This window comes from Schistocerca gregaria, chromosome X (assembly GCF_023897955.1).
Source record: "Schistocerca gregaria isolate iqSchGreg1 chromosome X, iqSchGreg1.2, whole genome shotgun sequence".
Classification (NCBI taxonomy): domain Eukaryota; kingdom Metazoa; phylum Arthropoda; class Insecta; order Orthoptera; family Acrididae; genus Schistocerca; species Schistocerca gregaria.
In genome coordinates, this window is record NC_064931.1 from 199,070,919 (window position 1) to 199,089,679 (window position 18,761).

The 18,761-nt window shown below is 41.9% G+C and overlaps 1 protein-coding gene across 3 annotated transcripts in view; it reads right to left on the reverse strand.

Moving 5' to 3' along the window:
* LOC126297423 (transcription factor 12) overlaps nucleotides 1-18,761 on the reverse strand; it is a 649,790-nt gene that overhangs the window by 374,346 nt on the left and 256,683 nt on the right. For 2 of the 3 annotated variants that reach the window (XM_049988223.1, XM_049988224.1), the window contains exon 1: nucleotides 17,773-18,196. The exons of the other annotated variant lie outside the window; for it this stretch is intronic. In XM_049988223.1, the coding sequence (XP_049844180.1) occupies nucleotides 17,773-18,060 (288 nt within the window). In that variant the 5' untranslated portion in view covers nucleotides 18,061-18,196. Of the gene's footprint in view, nucleotides 1-17,772; nucleotides 18,197-18,761 lie in introns of those variants that run through there. 3 annotated transcript variants of the gene reach the window in all.

Genomic DNA, 18,761 nt, shown 5'->3' on the forward strand with positions numbered 1-18,761 from the left:
TAGCAAAGAATCTGTCCAAAAAGTTGATCTGTAACAGAAAACAAACGTCCTCATCAGACCATCAATACGACACGAGAGGTACTGCCTTAAGGAATTTTAAATCATGCTGGCGTAGAACGAATGTCGTGGTCTATTCACATACATATACACCGCTTTACGACTTACAGTGTAAAACTCATAATGTTTACGTAGCTAACAGGCTGCAGCAATGGTGTATTTTTCCCCCCTGTGTTTTTGTTGTTGTTGTTAATAATACAGATCCAGTCGACTACTAACACTATATGCGCCACAATTCTTCAGTGACCCGTATCAACTAAATGGAACTTCACAGTGTTTTAGATGACAATTTTCGTAACATATGGAAAGTACTAAACTGCAGGAACATGGGTATAAGACGCTCACACTATCACGTTTCAGTCTCGACGTGATACGATAACAACAAAATATTTCTGAAAACTTAGTACGTATCCTTTAAAAGCGAGGAAATTGGCAACGAGGCAAGCTAACTGCTGAGCTCGGAGCCAAGAAGTGCGAGGTAGAGCAGGTACGTACAAATACCATCAAACTTCGATCAGTGTCACAGAAGTGACGACACGAGAATTATTGTTTCTATGATATTTATTGTTGGTGGTTGACAACACAGCCTGCTCAAAAGGTACCTATGGCTAGTTATATGTTGCATTAAAATCTTCCTTAGCTGACAATTTAAGCATTACTTTTCTAGAAGGTCACGACATTGTGTCTACATTTACGTAAAACAAAGTAGCAGCAAGTGCACAAAATAAATTGAAAGTAAGATTATGACACTTACACAAACTCCACTGTGTCAGAATTTTTATTCAGAGCTATCTATGAAGAGTTGTATAAAATGTGTTAATAGTGACATACTTGGTTATCGTAGTATTCAGTACAACTACAGGTTAGATAATGAAAAATGGTAACACACAAGTTCACTTATTTACTTCGAAATGTCGTTGGAAAGAATGGAGAGAAATAATCTACTGTAGTCTTATTGAGGAAGCCCAGTCACAAGTGTTTTAGGACAACGCAAATCGGGTCTCAATAGAGACTCTATCCTCCCAAATAGAATACACCATTACTTGGTAGGGAAAAAAATGTTAACAACAGACACGGAATTAGTCAGCGCGAGAGAATCAAGCGTCCACATACTACTCAGTTGCTAACTGCTGTCTGTTACATTGTTATAGCGTTGTTAATTAAGATGGATATTTTGAGTTAGTTTCAGCTGGAAAAGACGAATTGCTGTTAGACAGCAGAGGGTACATTCCAGCGGAAGTGATGTAAATCTGAAAGTATGTGGGCCTAGGAGTACACAGACGTAATCACAAAAAAGAAATACTGTCGGAGAATCAGGAAAAACTGTCTTACACAGGTTCACGAGAATGGTAACGAAACCAAGTATTTTAATATTCGCGACATGTTTTAAGTGCTGGTGTCGTCCTATGTTTTTCTCAAGCACATGCCGTCGCAGGCGCAGTGTACTTCACAATATCCACGGGAGTGAAACAATGCTGCATCATCTGGATTCAAACTTCACAAATTACTATCTTCCAAGCAGTCAAACTCCGATTTCCTCGGAATTAAAGCGCTGATGGAAACGGAACAACAAACTTCAGTAGTTTTCCATGTGTACTCGAGCGTGGGCGATTTTGACTAAATCCGTAAACATGTCTAACTCTGACGGAACTACTGAAGTGGGTTCAAGCTAGATTTCAGATATGATGAACTGACAGTTTCTTTCGGCCCGCGGAAGCATTTCCCAGAAGGGAGCATCGGAAAGCTCGCTTAGCTCCAATCTGCTGCAAAGTAGCGCAGCATCACGCTACAAAACAGCAAAAGGTACACCCGCAGCCCCTGCACAACCGCACTACATCCTCGACCGAGCGAGATGACAGACGCATCAAATCCGCGTCCGACCATTATGATTTAGATTTTCCGTGATTTCCCTAAATCGCTCCTGGAAAGTACTGGTATGGTTACTTTGAAGGGGCACGGCTGACTTCCTTCTCCACCCGTGGAAACAATAGGACGTTTTGTCCTCCAACGTCCGCAGCTCGTGGTCGTGCGGTAGCGTTCTCGCTTCCCGCGCCCAGATTCCAGGGTTCGATTCCCGGCGGGGTCAGGGATTATCTCCGCCTCGTGATGACTGGGTGTTTTGTGATGTCCTTAGGTTAGTTAGGTTTAAGTAGTTCTAAGTTCTATGGGACTGACGACCATAGATGTTAAGTCCCATAGTGCTCAGAGCCATTTGTACCATTTTTTTTTGTCCTCCAACGCCAATGATCCCGTAGTCGACGTGACGTTAACCCTAATCTTGTTTCGTTTTCTTTTTATAACCGCACTACATATTCTCAGAAGCACGTGATTACACGAGATCATACGATGGCTTCTCGACAGCCAGCCAGTCTTCCCATCATTTGCTAATGGAACAGGAAAAGAGTTTAGGACGATGGTATGGAAAGTACGCTCCATCACACACCTTAAGATGTAAATGTATATTTAGCTGTTTAAATGAAGGTTTTAATGATAGTTTCCACATGATTCGTTACCTTTTTCAATAGTTATTCAATAATAAACTTCTAACTGTTAAATTAAAACTTGTTTCCGCGTATGCATCACCCCCAGTTAGCAAATCACAGAGTTCGAGTGAAATCACCACTGGGTTTCATAATTTCCTAAATTACCCGCCAAGTGCTGGCTGGTTTCTTATAATTCAGTCAAGGGGAAATTACGTACAAATATACTCTCCCCTAATTTACTATTGTTTGTTGTTCAGGTCAACTGGTAAATTCACTTCTTGGGAAGTGAAATCTTGTTTGGTTTTATTGCACTTCGGGCCTCTTTAGAACAGTTCATTCAGTACTTAGCGGCCTGTCTACTCAGAAGTCATTTCCAATGTTATTTATATTAGATTCCTGCAATAAGACGGATACGTCAGACGCGTAACTGATTGTGCAGTTTCAGTGCTTCATATGCTACAAATGGCTAATGAATATCTGAGAAGGCGTAGAATTGGATAAATGTCGAATGTACCAAATTATTATCCCTAAAACACGAGTTGCTTCCTAGTTTCAGCAGACAGAATTTATGTGTAACTCCTTTAGTACAGCTAGCCTGCAGTTTATTCATCGAACGTCACAACAGATACACGACACTAAGTGATCGCATTCACGTTCACCATTCCGCGTAACGCAACATTCGCAAAACTTTGGTTGCGGCAGTAACACAATCCAATGATTTCAAGCGCTGTAGAAGGGAAAAAATGTATACTTCTCCCTTTATGCAGTTATTCGATAAATTAGGTAAAGAAAGAGCTATGGGTCAATCTCCTTCAAAAAACAAACATTGCGCAATGTCCGCTGTTTTCAGGTGACCCCTACACCAGTCGCAAAGGGGATAACAGTGACTCACAGCATTTATCACACACACTTTATGCAGGCACGACTCACTCCTAACGCTACTTAATCTACGCCGTTCTGTATGGGGACAAGTGAAAACTCAATGGTGCAATATTATATAAAGCTAAAAACGTAATTATCGTGTGAAATCACTATCTACGTGGAATTACCATGCTGGTTCTTGGCGGTCAAACATAAGCGTCCTCGACTCATCTCAGCTGTTGACCCGGTGCTTAATTATAAACGTGTGAGTTTTTTGGGTTAGCCGCTTAGACAGTTGGTATCGTGTGCATACGCTCAATGTAGGTCACAGTGCCTCTGCACAATTGCACTGCATATCCCTAACTCGTTCCCTACGACACACATCAACAGCTTAGTAGATACATTTTCGGCTATAAAGTAAGATTGATGACTCCATTCTACTGCATTATTTTTTGAAGACTGATCTAATCCTTCGGCATCGTGTGTTGAAGTGATGGACATCGACGTCATCTCTGGCTGAATTCCAGTCTGCCAGCGGAAGCCAGTTGATCGGGTTCTATTCCCGATCCGGAACGCTTGTTTAATCAGTGATGAACATTCAACACAAGTCATACTTGGATTTGTGAACAGCTAAAGAGCTCTATAATTCTAAGCTTAGGCAGGCAGAACAAAAAACTTATAAAAAAGATGATTGATTAGTGATAGTGAGTTGTGGTATGCCGTTACCCTTAACCAACCTCTGAACTCATCCAGGGCATTGTCCAAACCCTGAAGGAACTTGACTTTTTTTCACATACATGGAAAGCATTGACAGACACTTAGTAGAAAAGAAAGTTCTAGGGCAGGACGGGGAACGACAAACTAACTTTTGGTTCTGCGGAGTGACATTCAGCCACCAATGTAACCAGAAATATCCGTTTACTTTACGGGCAAGCTTTGACTGTACAGTATTCTAAGGCTACAGTAAATCAAATTGCTTTTGCAACATTTCATTACGTTTTTCACACGATAAACAGCAATGCGATATATTTGTTTCTGGCAACTGAAACTAGGATCTTCGCAACTCTAATAACGCTGCTTCCATTTATCGCTTCACATCGAATAGAGCTCTAACTTTCAGCTACACCAGTCTCCAACGGTGTCGCTTTGTCTACTTTTGTATGTGCACCGTCATTCGCTATGCATGCCACGTTCTGTATTTCCCACCACGAGTCAAATAAACTACCGATTCTAATACTACAAGCACGTAAACATATGCCACTGCCGGGAAATGTGATATTTAGCTGGCTACCTAATTACCAATGCACATAATGAATGATGCTGGCGTTCCACGCCGATACAATACGCCTACTCTCGCGGCAAGAGATATTTGAACCACTCGTCTCCCTGCGTAATTATTAGTGAAATATGTTCTCCCCCTGAGAACATTCCCTGGCACCGTAGGTTTTTTAAAACTCGTGAACTGTTTTTGCAATAATTCTGCATACAATAACGTCCAAACGTTAAGAATAACCAAGAAACGAGGATGTCAAAATCCACTCAGAAAAACGCAAAGAGATTAATCAAAAGTCATCCGCATACAACAGTATCCAAAACACGTAATTAGAAAAATTCTAAAAAAACGAGAAACACATACAAAAAAGAGAGAAACTCTATAAAAAAACTGTACTGCGACAATAACAGTTCCTAAAGTATATGAGGATATGGTTATTCTTAATAGGGAAATTCCCCATCGCAGCACCCCCCCCCCCCCCCCCTTAGATTTAGTGGTTAGATGGCTCAGTGCGTAAGATTTAGTGGTAAGATGGCCCAGTGAACAACTGAACACAGATTAAGCACCAGAAAAGGAAGAAGGTGTACTGAACTGTGAAAAAAGAAGCAAAATAGAAACATTGAACGGCCCAAGACAAGATGTGTAACATCGTCGTGGTTATGTGGACACGGTGTTGGACTGCGAAGGGGAAGAGCCGTGTTCAAATCTCCCCTCGTGCCCCAATTTTCTTCACAAAATTATGAACTGCCCGTCCGGTCACTGACATGTCTGTTCGCTGCATTCAAATTTGTGTCTATGCCGTGGTGTAACGTCCCTTTGCCACAGCGAGGTGTATGGAAAGGACCTCCAGATGTACATACCTCCCATTTTTTCCAAAAAAGTACCACATGTTATGACTCTCGCGATCCGTTCTGACTCTAGAATGCCTTTGTTCTAACTTTTTACTTATTTTACTGTTTACTTATGGTTTTTATTTATGTGAGAGGTCTATGCGGCATCTCGCCTGCTATCACTATGCATCACATTTACTTGCGACGATAACATATTCTTATCACATGACTCACATTCTATAGTTAATGTATAATATGACAATTATCAAGACTATAGAAGGAGAACAGAAGAACACACACGTCAGTGACTGGACGGAAAGTTCATAATTTTGTGAAAAAAATGGGGCATGAGGGAGATTTGAACACGAATCTCCCACTTCAAAGTCCAACAACGTCACCACAGAACCACGGCGCCCTGGTTCTGCTCAATGTTGCACATCCTGAGTTTGAAACGTTCACTGTTTCTATTTTGTTTCTTCTTCCACAGTTCAGCACACTTTCTTCCTGTTTTCATGCTTGATATATAACCAGCTATCAACTGGACCATTTTACCATTAAGTCTGGGGGGGGGGGGGAGGGGGTGATGGGGAATTTCCCTTGCTAGCAGCGTCACATGCTTTACTGCATTCGGGCATGCAATATCAGGTGGTACACGGAAGGAAAGAAGATCTGGGTTTATGATCTCTGAGGGAGACGAACTCAACTAAGAGGGAACCAATCCCTGGTAGGGTAATGGATAGGAAAGTAAATCAGCTACATCTTTTACAAAGGAACCATCCCATAATTCGCATAAATCATTTATAGAAAACGAAGGAAAAACTTAATCACGATGGTCACATGGGTATTTGAATCTCGATCTAGTCCAGTGCAGCTCCAATGTGCTAACTACCGAGCCATCTCTCTTCTTCCATGTGGATCAAGAGCTCTACTGAGAGTCTATTCCTTCTCAGAGAAATAGCTGTGCAAAGGTCTGGAAGAGTCATTGATTGCGGCCGAACGATGGTTTGCCTCCTCCAAAGCTTTTCAGAAAAGACGTGCTCTATAGGAGACCTCGGCGAATATTCATGCTGTGGTTATATTAACCTGAGAGAGATTGATCTAGCAGAGCAGCTAATTAGCTGCGGACCGGCTTTATCGTCCGCGAAGAGGATGTCTGGGCCAACTGTACCTTCTACAAATCAAACAGATTGATGTACCTCAAATCACTGCAGTACAGCTCTGACCAACAACGAGAATGTAAAGGTATGTAGGACTATCAACAATTTATTTTCCAAATCTCACCATCACAGAAATGGTCTCTTTCCACGAAATGTTTTGCTACTGTGCAATCGTTCTTAAAACAAAATGAGTAGTCTCGTTATTCTGATAAATGCAGTATATATACTCGAAGAAATTCTTCAAAAATTAAATATATAACTTTAATTTTATCTTATAAAAGGGTGTACATAAAGTCCGGGAACACTTTCAATTATTTATGGCACAAGAATCAAACATTGTACAGATATCATACATATGTCAGTTTGAAGAGAAACCCTGAGTTTTTTTCTTTCATGTATACTGCCACAGTATAGTTTGGTAATTTGCCGATAGCCAGCGCTAGTCTCAAACGTGTCGAGTTAAGTGCGGAACGAGCTTTCTGTGTGTTGGAGTTCGACAAATACAAGCGTGCCACAGCTGTTCAACGCATGTTTAGAATCAAGTACGGTAAGAAGCCACCAACAAGGAACGCCATTTAGCACTGGCACAACAAATTCGTTACGACTGGTTACTTGTGCCCGGTAAACAGAAGCGGACGTCTCAGTGTGAGTGAAGTGAATTTGCAGCGCGTACGAGAGACATTTATAAGGAGTCCAAAGAAATCGGTGCGTCGTGCATTCCGGTGAACTCGAAATGGCTCCAATGGCAGAGTGGAAAGTCCTGCGACAGAAGCTGTCTATGAAATTATTAAAATTGGAGCTGCCACAGTCAACGATGCCATGCTGGGACGGGTATGGCAAGAATTTGATTACCGTATTGACGTCTGCCGGGTCACTCATGGTTCGCACATCGAATGTTTGAAAAAAAAAATCTGAGTTTCTCTTCAAAATGCAATATGTATGACATCTTGACAATGTTTTGTTCTTGTGCAATAAATAATTAAAAGTGTTCCCGGACTTCATGTACGCCCTGTATAAATGGAGCCGCTGTTACAATTATAGTTACAAACGCACTCTGAAATTACGCTATTAAATAGCCGTAAATGGCATATACAGCGGCACATGGAAGCAACTAACACTATACCAAATCGACAGAGCTCCGATGTGAATTATGGTAGGTTGTCATAAAACTAAAGATAGGTATCAGCACACTCGTAGTGAAGAATATTCAAAGGATTAAATCGACAATTATTGTAAATACCTCACATCTAAACATAAGGGTCGCTGGTTGATTGTTGATTGGTTGAAGGTCTCGGCATTTTTGAATATTCACCAGTAATGCACTCGATATATTCACAACATCTGAAGCGTAACAGCACAACCAAGCACACAGTCAAAACGGAAGGAAAGGTAACAATGATTTGGTGTGTCGAGGCAAATACTTCCATTGTGGTTTACACGGTCTTGGGCATGTCATAACTATCGACGGTATAAACGTACCATAAAAAGAAAAAAAAAGATATGATACAATCAAACCTTTATCCCAACAAACGAAGTTAAGAAAATAATTAGAATGACAAATAATATTGAAATTTTGAGTGTTGTCCTTACAGTTACAAATGAAGCTTAAGGCGTGGACTATTGCTGGTAAATCCACATGCCTCAACAGCAGACAGGCGTGGGCTACAATGATTAACATCCACGAGCCTGTAAGTACGGCTGAAAGCCATTGTAAATGTACAGACAATCCCAATAACATACGCTAATGCATTACAGGCAATCATTTGCACATACAGAAATTTTGAATGGAAGTTGAGGGCTTTTCTAAAACAACAATAAATAGAGGAAGAACTCTTAGTTCTGTGAATCGTTATGAATCGACGTCCAGGAACCGAATTACAAATATGTAAAAGTATGTAGACACTTGTCTGGTACAGTAAAGCGTTACAATACGCAAGAAGGCATTACTTTCCACAGATGGGAAAACGGTTTTAGTAAATGAAACATACAGCAAAGAACACGGTGCCTTCTTTTAACGTTGCTTCCCAATTACTGAAAAACATCTTCGGAGACATTACGGACCTTTTTACAGTAAATTGTTTGCTGTTACATACTGACTACTTAAACAATCATCTAATAGACCAGCGGATGCACCTTGAAAAGGAAGCCTTTTGCTTAAGAACTATCTATCATTACAACAGTTTTACTATAAAAGAATAACAATTTTTCACTGCCAGTTAATTTTAACTTCCCCCCCCCCAAAAAAAAAAGATAGAAAGAAAGAAAGAAAAACACAACAAAAGTTGCCTTTATAGTAATGCTGTCCTGTATTCTAACCTCCAGTAAAATATACTAAGAAAATACGAAGTAACATTTCTCTGATGCAAAGATATTAGGTGCCTATATCAGTTTCTATAAATGTTTGTATTCAGTTTTTATTCGTCCTACATATCACCCTGTCAGTAACCTATAATGAAAAGAAGACCAAGAACCATCCACGTTCATTATATTACGTATTCAGAACAGAACCGTTACAGTTGTCGAACTAACAGCTTCACGTTCTATGTATACATCTACATCCGTACTCTGCAGACCACTGCGAAGTGCGTGTCATTGGGTGCGACCCATGGTGCCATTTATCGGACTCTTTCCCGTTCCATTCACGTACGGAGCGCGGGAAGAATTACTGTTTAAATGCCTCTGTGCGAGCTATAATTAATGTAATCTTTTCCTCACAATCACTATGAACGCAATGTGTAGGGGGTTGTTGTAAATTAGTAGGGCCATCATTTAAAATCTGCTCTTGAGACTTCGTAAGCAGGCTTTCTCGAGATAGTTTACATATATATTCAAGAGTCTGACAGTTCGGTTCTCTCACCCTCTCTGTGAGACTCTTCCTCGGGTTAAACAAACGTTCTCGACCATTCGTTCACGCATCTCTGTATACGTTCAATATCCCTTGTTAGCCGTATTTGATACGGATTCCAGATATCTGAGCAATATTCAAGGTTGGGTCGCACGAGTGATTTGTAAGCAATCTCATCTCCTTTATAGAGTGATAGCATTTACCTAGTACTCTACCAATAACCCGAAGTCTGCTGCCTGCTTTACCCAAGACGACCCTATGAGACTGTTCCGTTTCATGTCCCTACAAAGTGTTACACCCACGTATTTTTATGATATATATGTATATACATATATAATTTTACGTCTTACTTTTATTTTGATGATGAGTTGGCTGTTCTCAGTTCTGGTTAAGATTTTGTGAAATATTGGCGCTCTACAGAAAGATCAGAAGTTAGAGGAGTTTTTTAATGGGCGTACAGACCATTGATTCTAACAATATCGCACTTTTAAAGTGAAAAAGTTCATCATTTGTGTGCTACTTGCGCTAATCATCATTTTCCCACCCAAAACGTCTGATGTACAATGTCGGAATGGTTAACGTTGTACGGAATGTAAAAGAGACTACGCATATTTTCGAACGTCGAGTTGATGTATTTGTTTTCGTTTACGATTCCGTGCAACATAAAACGTTACGAAGTCAAGCATCAGTAATTTAGAGACCATACAATATTTGCACGCAACTAACACAAAATGGAAATTATTTGTCTTCCTACAAAGCGCGGTATATTACGGTTCTTCGATAAGTCCATTTCAAAAACTGAATCCTCTATTATCTGTACTCAGTGTAGCGCACCACCATTCCAACAAACCATTTCAGCACAGGAAACTACCGATATCTCATCACCATAATCAGAAATATGTAAAATACATCAAATGAAACGTGAACAGCCTCGAGAAGCTTGAAAGCGGTACCGTAATATTGTAATGGTACTTGAATTACGTAACCATTACGGTACCTCACCTGAACCTCTCGACACCAGCTATATTCTACTGTGTTTCTGTGAAGTAGTTAACATATTTCTGAGAAAGCATTCAGATTTGATTTCATTAATGTAGAGGTACTTTGATACATCGATATGTTTATGTTGCGATGGTATTATTCTTCTGTGTATTCTTTCTTTCATCACTATGATCTTTGACGTACTTGTAACTCTGATTTTTGGGCGCGTAAGCGGTTATTAGTTTTTTAGAGAGTTAGAGACTGAAAAGTCAAGTCTTGGACGTCATGTTGAAAAGAGGCGTATTGTAGTCAGCTTAAAAAATGGCTCTGAGCACTATGGGACTCAACTGCTGTGGTCATTAGTCCCCTAGAACTTAGAACTACTTAAACCTAACTAACCTAAGGACATCACACACATCCATGCCCGAGGCAGGATTCGAACCTGCGACCGTAGCAGTCGCACGGTTCCGGACTGCGAGCCTAGAACCGCGAGACCACCGCGGCCGGCTGTAGTCAGCTTATAAAATGTGAACTTCAACAATGACGAAGATGTTTTCAAGTATGTTTTGTATTGTGAAGTGATGTTTTGTGTTTTACGTGATATTGCAGCAAAAGTAGTTAAAAAGAAGTGTAACTTGAATTCGGAGTGCTGATTACTTTTTTACATCACCATTGTCCTGCAAAAGTGTAATCTTCAAGAATGGTTTGTGAAAAACATCTATAAAACTTTTGAATATAGCAGAATAAAACCTAGGCCTTTTTGCATCCGAGCTTGGAATTATCGCCACCTAGATTTTCGACGATTGAGCCACGATTTTACAACAAGACCAGCGTGGAAAACACGAAAAGATGAGTGCCTAGTTTATTCATTATTACATGAAATGACTTTATTATTAACTGTACTCTAATGACACCTGCCACATAATAACTTTGTTGTTGCCCGAAAATGCAGTATTTAGCAGCGTGAGCAACACCACAATCATTAAATTTTGACCTTTGTTGTGGTAGGGTTGTTAGAATATCCAGTGACTGGTTTCTGTTCTTACTTTCATTAAGTAATTGTCTTATAATACAATCATGGCTTCATTATAGCTAGTTTTGACAAAATAAGGGGAATAGAAATACTTGAAGTATACTTCAAACGTTAACTGTCGCCTTGTCAGCGTACGGTTTGCATCTGTAGGGAACGCAGAAATGAGAAGCTCGAATGGCAGCGAATACCTGCGGGGGCGGCGGGGGAGTGATTTGGGAGGCGCAGGATGATTTGAACGGCGGGAGCACGTGCGCCCGCCGCCGGCCCCTTTGCCCACTTCCGGAATTGAGGGGAAGAGCCCCGGTGTTGCCAGTTGTCGCACACGTGTCCCGTAATTCTATATCATTACATCTCAAGGACGCTATCGGCCTGTTGGCGTCGACCCCAAAGGTACAACCAGTTCCACGCGGCTTTGTTTTTGGTCTACCTCCAGCGTAGCACATCTTCGCTGTCGTTTGTGGTAAGCTATCAGCCCGCGCCGCGACCGCGAATCTGCGTGGCCCTGCTTTCCGGACAAAGGCACTGCCTCGGTGGTTGTAGGTTCATATTCTACAAGAAAACAGTACAAAAAAAGACACATCCAGGCAGGCTCTTTGACAGATCAAACAGCTTCGTAACAAAGGAAAACCACAATTCCAAACGGCTGCTGGTCTGTTTTTCTGGTGCAAAAGGAGGTCTGACTACGAATCGGGATAGGGTAACCCAACTAAGATGACTCCACCGTATTGTGAGTTGCTATACGCAATGGGAGATCTTGGTGCATAAAAACCTCTTCTCCAGCGCCGCTTTCACAATGTTTACAGCACAATCAAACTCACGTAGCAGTACTTGCAAATAATTTTTAACGACTCACATATAAAATAATTAAAAAAAAACAGAGAGTCAAACGGTCCTTGGCTTTAATCCTCGATGCGCGAAAGACCCTTAGTGTAGGTCTGACGCTTAAAGACAGGGATGATTTACCCCTTTTCATTCAATAGTTCTCCTTTCTTCCACGAGTGTTAGTATTCCAAGCTTCGCAGGAAAACTCCTGCCAAGCTTGGAAGGTAGGAAACGAAGTATTGGCGAAGTGAAGCTGTGAGAATGGGCCGTGAGTCGTGCTTGGGTAGTTCAGCCGGTAGAGCACTTGTTCATTAAAAAAATAAAAAAATCAAGTGTGTGTGTGTGTGTGTGTGTGTGTGTGTGTGTGAAATCTTATGGGACTTAACTGCTAAGGTCATCAGCCCCTAAGCTTACACACTACTTAACCTAAATTATCCTGAGGACAAACACACACGCCGGCCTTTGGTGGCAGAGCGGTTCTAGGCGCTTCAGTCTGGAACCGCGTGACCGTTACGGTCGCAGGTTCGAATCCTGCCTCGAGCATGGATGCGTGTGATGTCCTTAGGTTCGTTAGGTTTAAGTAGTTCTACGTTCTAGGGGATTGATGACCTGAGATGTTGAGTCCCATAGTGCTCAGAGCCATTTGAACCAAACACACACATCCATGCCCGAGGGAGGACTCGAACCTCCGCCGGGACCAGCCGCACAGTCCATGACTGCAGCGCCTTAGACCGCTCGGCTAAGAGAGCGTGTGTTCGCAAAAGGCAAAGGTCCCGAGTTCGAGTTTCGGTCCAGCACACAGATTTAATCTGCCACGAAGTTTCAAATGCACGTTTGTGGAGTTCACGCAATGTAAACACACTATACATGAATACTACTGGATAAATGGAGTCAAGCGATGTCATACAAATAAATGGACTAACAATGTGTAGAGACATGAAATGAAAGCACAAGAAAGGCTCAGCTACAAATAAGGCAAAGACATAATTTACTGGCACTGGGAACTGCAGTTTTTTTCGAAAAGATATTATGGGCAAAACACGGCTCACGCCTGAATACTGCTCTAGTGTACGGGACCCATACTGGGCTGGAATAATGGAGAGCATGCGCACATACAACGACTGTCGATGTAAATTGTCGTACCCTAGAGCGTTTAATAGAAATGCTTAAAAATCTGAGCTGGCAGACACTCGAAGAAAGACGACGTAATCTCGCGAGATACTACTTCGAAAACGTCAAGGTCAGTCTATCGGGTCAGAAACTACGAATATCATTCACCCCGCCCCTACGTATCAATCCCTTAGAGATTGTGTGAATCCAATTTGACTGGTTCAAATGTCTCTGAGCACTGCGGGACTTGAAATCTGAGGTCATCAGTCCCCTAGAACTTAGAACTACTTAAACCTAACTAACCTAAGGACATCACACACATCCATGCCCGAGGCAGGATTCGAACCTGCGACATAGCGGTCGCGCGGTTCCAGGCTTTAGGGCCTAGAACCGCTAGGCCACTCCAGCCGGCAAATCCAATTTGAGGCAAATAAGATCTCGTAAGGAGGTGTAAAAGCAATAATCCGTTAACAGAATGGAAATAAACTTTAATACGTGGTGCATCAAAAAGTATCCTCTGTCATCAACCTCCCGCTGATTCGGAAGGTGTAAATGAATATATGTTGTTAAACTGGGAAGGACCTGGAAGCTTTTTGGAGAACATAGAGTTCGTCTCTGGCCATTATGCTAACAAACGTTTATATCACGGTAACACTGTCGGATAAGTTAATAAATGTATTGATACTATAAGCTATCTGCATTTGCATCTCCTGGTTGTTGTTTTGGTCGAGCTGCTACATTCCTAATCATTTCGCATAATAAACTTTTTTGGCCCAGTAAAATTTTTCTGCTTTGGAAGGAAGCTTGGGTTAAACGTCCCGTCGACGTCAAAGTCATTGACGACGGAGCACGAGCTCGGATGGTGTCTAGGATGGGGAAAGAAATAGGGCGTGCCCTTTCAAACGATCCATCCATGCATTTGTCTACAGCGATTTAAGGAAATCACGGAAAACCTAAACCTGGATAGCTGGGCGCCCGTTTGAACCGTCGTCCTCCCAAATGTGAGTCCAGTGTGGCAACCGCTGCGCTACCTCGCTCGGTCACCTTTGCTTTCAAGAGAACAAAAAGTATTATTAGAAAAACGAAATCAAGTGTAAACGAAAGCTCGACGACATCAATCTGGAGAGTGAACACACAAATAGCATCGGCATCAAATCCAGCCCACGCTTCACTGTTCTAAAAGTTTTATGTTACTATAAATGTTTCGCTGCCTCGTGTACTAACTGACGGCCAAAATACGACCTATGGAAAACATCCCGAAGAAGTGTCACTTCCACAGCAGTGAAGCCAACGACATCTTCCAAAGCGTGTAACATTCAACAACAAACACGAAAATTTTAATATTATAACGCTATTGCGGCTGTAAAACTAAAAAGTATGAAAAATGACTGACAACTAAATAGAGTTCATTTCACACTGACATAAGTATTTGGAAACAAGTTGCATTTTTATGGATCTTAGATATGTTGAATAATACTGTAATAGTCCCTCCTCTTATCGTATGCCACTAGGAAAACTCCACAATATGTGATACATACATGACAATATTCCATAAACATATGTGAATGAATTTTTTGAAAACGCCTTTTTAACTGTCCATAACATTTGAACTGGTGGCAAAAGGGATGTAATTTGCACTACAGGACACAAAAAGAAATACAAAAACCTAAACATTCCATTTCACACTCTGAACATGCTTAGCAGTAGAGGCGACAACAGATGAAGACTAATGAGGTAAAATAATTATTGCCCCACTGCATTTCGACCGCATCTACATCATTGCAATTTTTAAAGCGTCTGGATAGGAATCATGTGTTTGAAAATGGTATGATCGAAACACATGCCCAAAACGTAAAAATGGCAGCTTCTCTTCGTCAACACAGCTGTTTTGTTTACGGCTTGTAGTAGCTGTGCGGGGTGGAGATTCGGGCACAGCGGTTGATACTCTGAGAACGGACAATGCCGCTTCGCGAGGGCAGAACTGAAGACAATGGCTGCCCCAAGATAATATTCCCGCATCGGCAGGACACCGTCCAAGTTACAATCGCCCCCATTATCCGCAGCAGACCGAGTTACTAGCTTGTGTTTCAAGAAACCGTACACGGAGTCAGCCATTGTAATGAACAAAGCCTGGCCTTACAATAGACCCTACCATCAGATACGCTGGCTTATTCGTGCGTCAGAGTCCGATGATCCCCAATTTCGCTACAGTGATAATCACTTTAAGGTTATCAGGAACTTCATAATATTCTGATAGCAATTAAAAATGTCACTACTATAATGCTAAATTTCCTACAAAAAAAGGAAAGAAACGACGAAATACCTTTTCATTCTTCAGTGTCTTCATTCATGTTTTGGAGAGTAACTCTCATGTGATACCAAATCCGTAATATGCGGCACATAATAATGGTTCCCTGATATAGCGGTGCGAAATGGTTCAGTCTCCGCCAGTGTGGTAGCACATTGTCCGAGTTGTATTTAAAAATACAATTAAAACGTTTTCCTTGGGATGCCACGGTAGTACCAAGTGGGAAGGCGAAGGCGAGTTGACTAAGGGAGCGAACAGCATTATAAATGACTACCATTGTCAAATAAATAACCACGTTCCTCTATTAGCCTGCGGACGTGTACACACTGTTGATTACAGTTTCACGCAGGTTCAAATCACAAGACGTAAAGAACTGTATTTCACAAAGCATTAACGAATCCGAAACGGACCCAGAATGTGCTATGACGACATTACTTAGTATTATTAACGCATTATTATAATTGTAAATCAACATCTCATATCTTGCTTTCTCGTATGCCTTCCTGGTAAATTAGGAGCTGCTACATTACAGCTGATGAGGTGTTCACATGTGTAAGGCTCAATTACTCTGTGACTTAGGTATCAGATTAACAATCCAAAAATCTGAAGTTCGAAACGAAGTCCGTCAGAAGCAAGTGTCACCTGCAAAAATGTCTATGTGTGTAAAAGAAAAGTAAATAAAGCATCGTTGAGGTTCACATTCCAAGCTCTTTGTATAAAAAAATTCCAAATAGATTCCTGATTTGAATTCCACGTTAAATTGTAGTCGCCTCGAACTGGCGAAATGCCAAAGACGAGGAAAAGGCCGTACCGCCATCAATGGGACCATGACTACTTAAGCAAAATTCCACATTCGGTTTGATGATTGTACTGATTATTATTTATATTCTCGTGATGTATAAATAGTTTAAATTGAAAAACGTTTTGGGGAATAACTGATTTACGAAACCGCACAGTTACGTAAGTACCACGTGTATAGTACCTTTTTAACTCAATCCCCAATTAATGCAGAACGTACACCACTCCCGTTAATCAGTAATTACACAATTCGTATAAAGTGCTTGGTTCAAATCGAATAATCGGCAGTGTTCTTTAGCAGTTTACGCAACATTACTTTTGCAACGCCTCTGTGAGGCTCACTAAGGCAGACATTAAAAACCATCGTAGTGGTTTCCGATACTGGGTAGAATTTACACGCATTCGAGAGTTCCAGTTTCTTCACAAACAGCTACTAGGTTAGCTATTTCCCTTCTTGTGCAAGCAATTGACGATACACCAAAATATTTAAATGTTATTTGAAGAAATATAACAACATTGGATGCCACTTGGAAACAAATAGGTCGTAAGCTTAATATCGATGGTAGGCAATGAAAACCTCATAACTCCATTTGTCTGTGAAAACATGTAATTCCAGAACCTCGCAACTCCGTAATCAAGGAGATATTTGAATGTGCATGGATTTTTCTAACCTGTCAATGACTAGGTTTCTACTATATTGTTATACATGCAGCAACTTCCTGTATTACTTTATATTATTTTTTAAGAAACTGTTTTCGCTTCACCTACAAAATTTAACAAAATGGAGCTACGAGGTTTTCAGTGCGTGCCATCCATATATGGTACATTAAAGAGCACCGTCTGCCATACGAGTGTTTTAACAAAGCAATTGAGTTCCTAATTTTTGTCAGTTGTGAAGCCTGCAAATATGTCAACATATATTGAAAAAGAAACACAGTAACTTAATCGATTTCGTTTTTCGGAATTGGTGTCGTAATTTTGTTCTTATGAGAGTAAGGGATCTACGTCCATAACTTTAAACTGTCACGTGTCAAAGTACCAGGCACGGAGAGCAAAAGCCGACACGGAGTGCATAAATAGTGGGAGATCTCGGAAATGTCTGTGTGAATAGTGAGGAACAATGTAGTAGAAATGTCAGTCGCGCCAAACGTATTTCATTACGCAGAATAGGAGAAACAAAGAGAACCGCCTGGGCTGTCGGCCAGTTGGCGTACCTGGTTCGCGTCGGCATGTTGGTAAGAGTAGTGCGTAAAACTGGCGTCGTCGGCGGCGGAGAAAATGGAGGCGGTGGCGTCGACGAGTCCGGGGGCTTTGATGTCGGCGGCGATGAGGTCTGCGTGGCTGGGAACGCGCTTCAGCTGCGACAAGCCGTCGTCGCCTTCGACGAGGGCGTCGGGCGCCCGCGAGCCGAGACGCGCGAACGCAGCCTCGCCGTCCACGCCCGAAGGCCTATCCACCAGCACCGGCTGCTGGCGGTGCGTCAGCGATAAGTGGCGGTGCATCACGACGAGCGCAAAAACCGACCACCGAGTTTCTACCGATACGGGTCGAGGACGGACACGCCGCGGCCAAACCTACATTTTGGAGCGCCAGCAACAGGTCGGCGTGAGCCAGCTATACTCGCTCCACCACGCCTGCCACAGCTACTGCCTGGAAAGAACGGTTAGCTTCGGACACAGCTCCCCTCCACAACAGAGCGTAAACTCTTTTTTTTCCTTGCCCTTTTTCCGAAGCAGTGAAAGAGGAGAGGGACCAGCTCACCGTTGAGGGCCCCAGATAAACACCGGTGGTGGGGGAAGGGGCGAGCACGATGGAGGGGGCCCACAGCCGCCAAACGTTCTCTCCCGCAGCATTCACCCGATATTCTGCCGCACGCACCCTAGCGGCCACCCCGTGAGGCTGCTGTCTAGTACTACACTCTAGAGATGGGCAAACTGAAACACGTAACTGTTTCGAAACAAATGAAACAGTACAATGTAATGTTTCGAAACAGCGAAACAGTTTGTGTTTTGTAATCTAATAAAGCTACACATTTTATCATCTTGGATGTCTACTGTGTAAGTATGTCCATATAAACACAAATGAGGTGCGAGAGCGCTCTTGGGCGTCTTGGCAGTTTCGTATTTCCTGCAGCAAATGAGCTACTTTCGTGTTGTGTGACTTCCATACTTTTCAATTGGCTGAGGACAGCCATAGCTGAAGA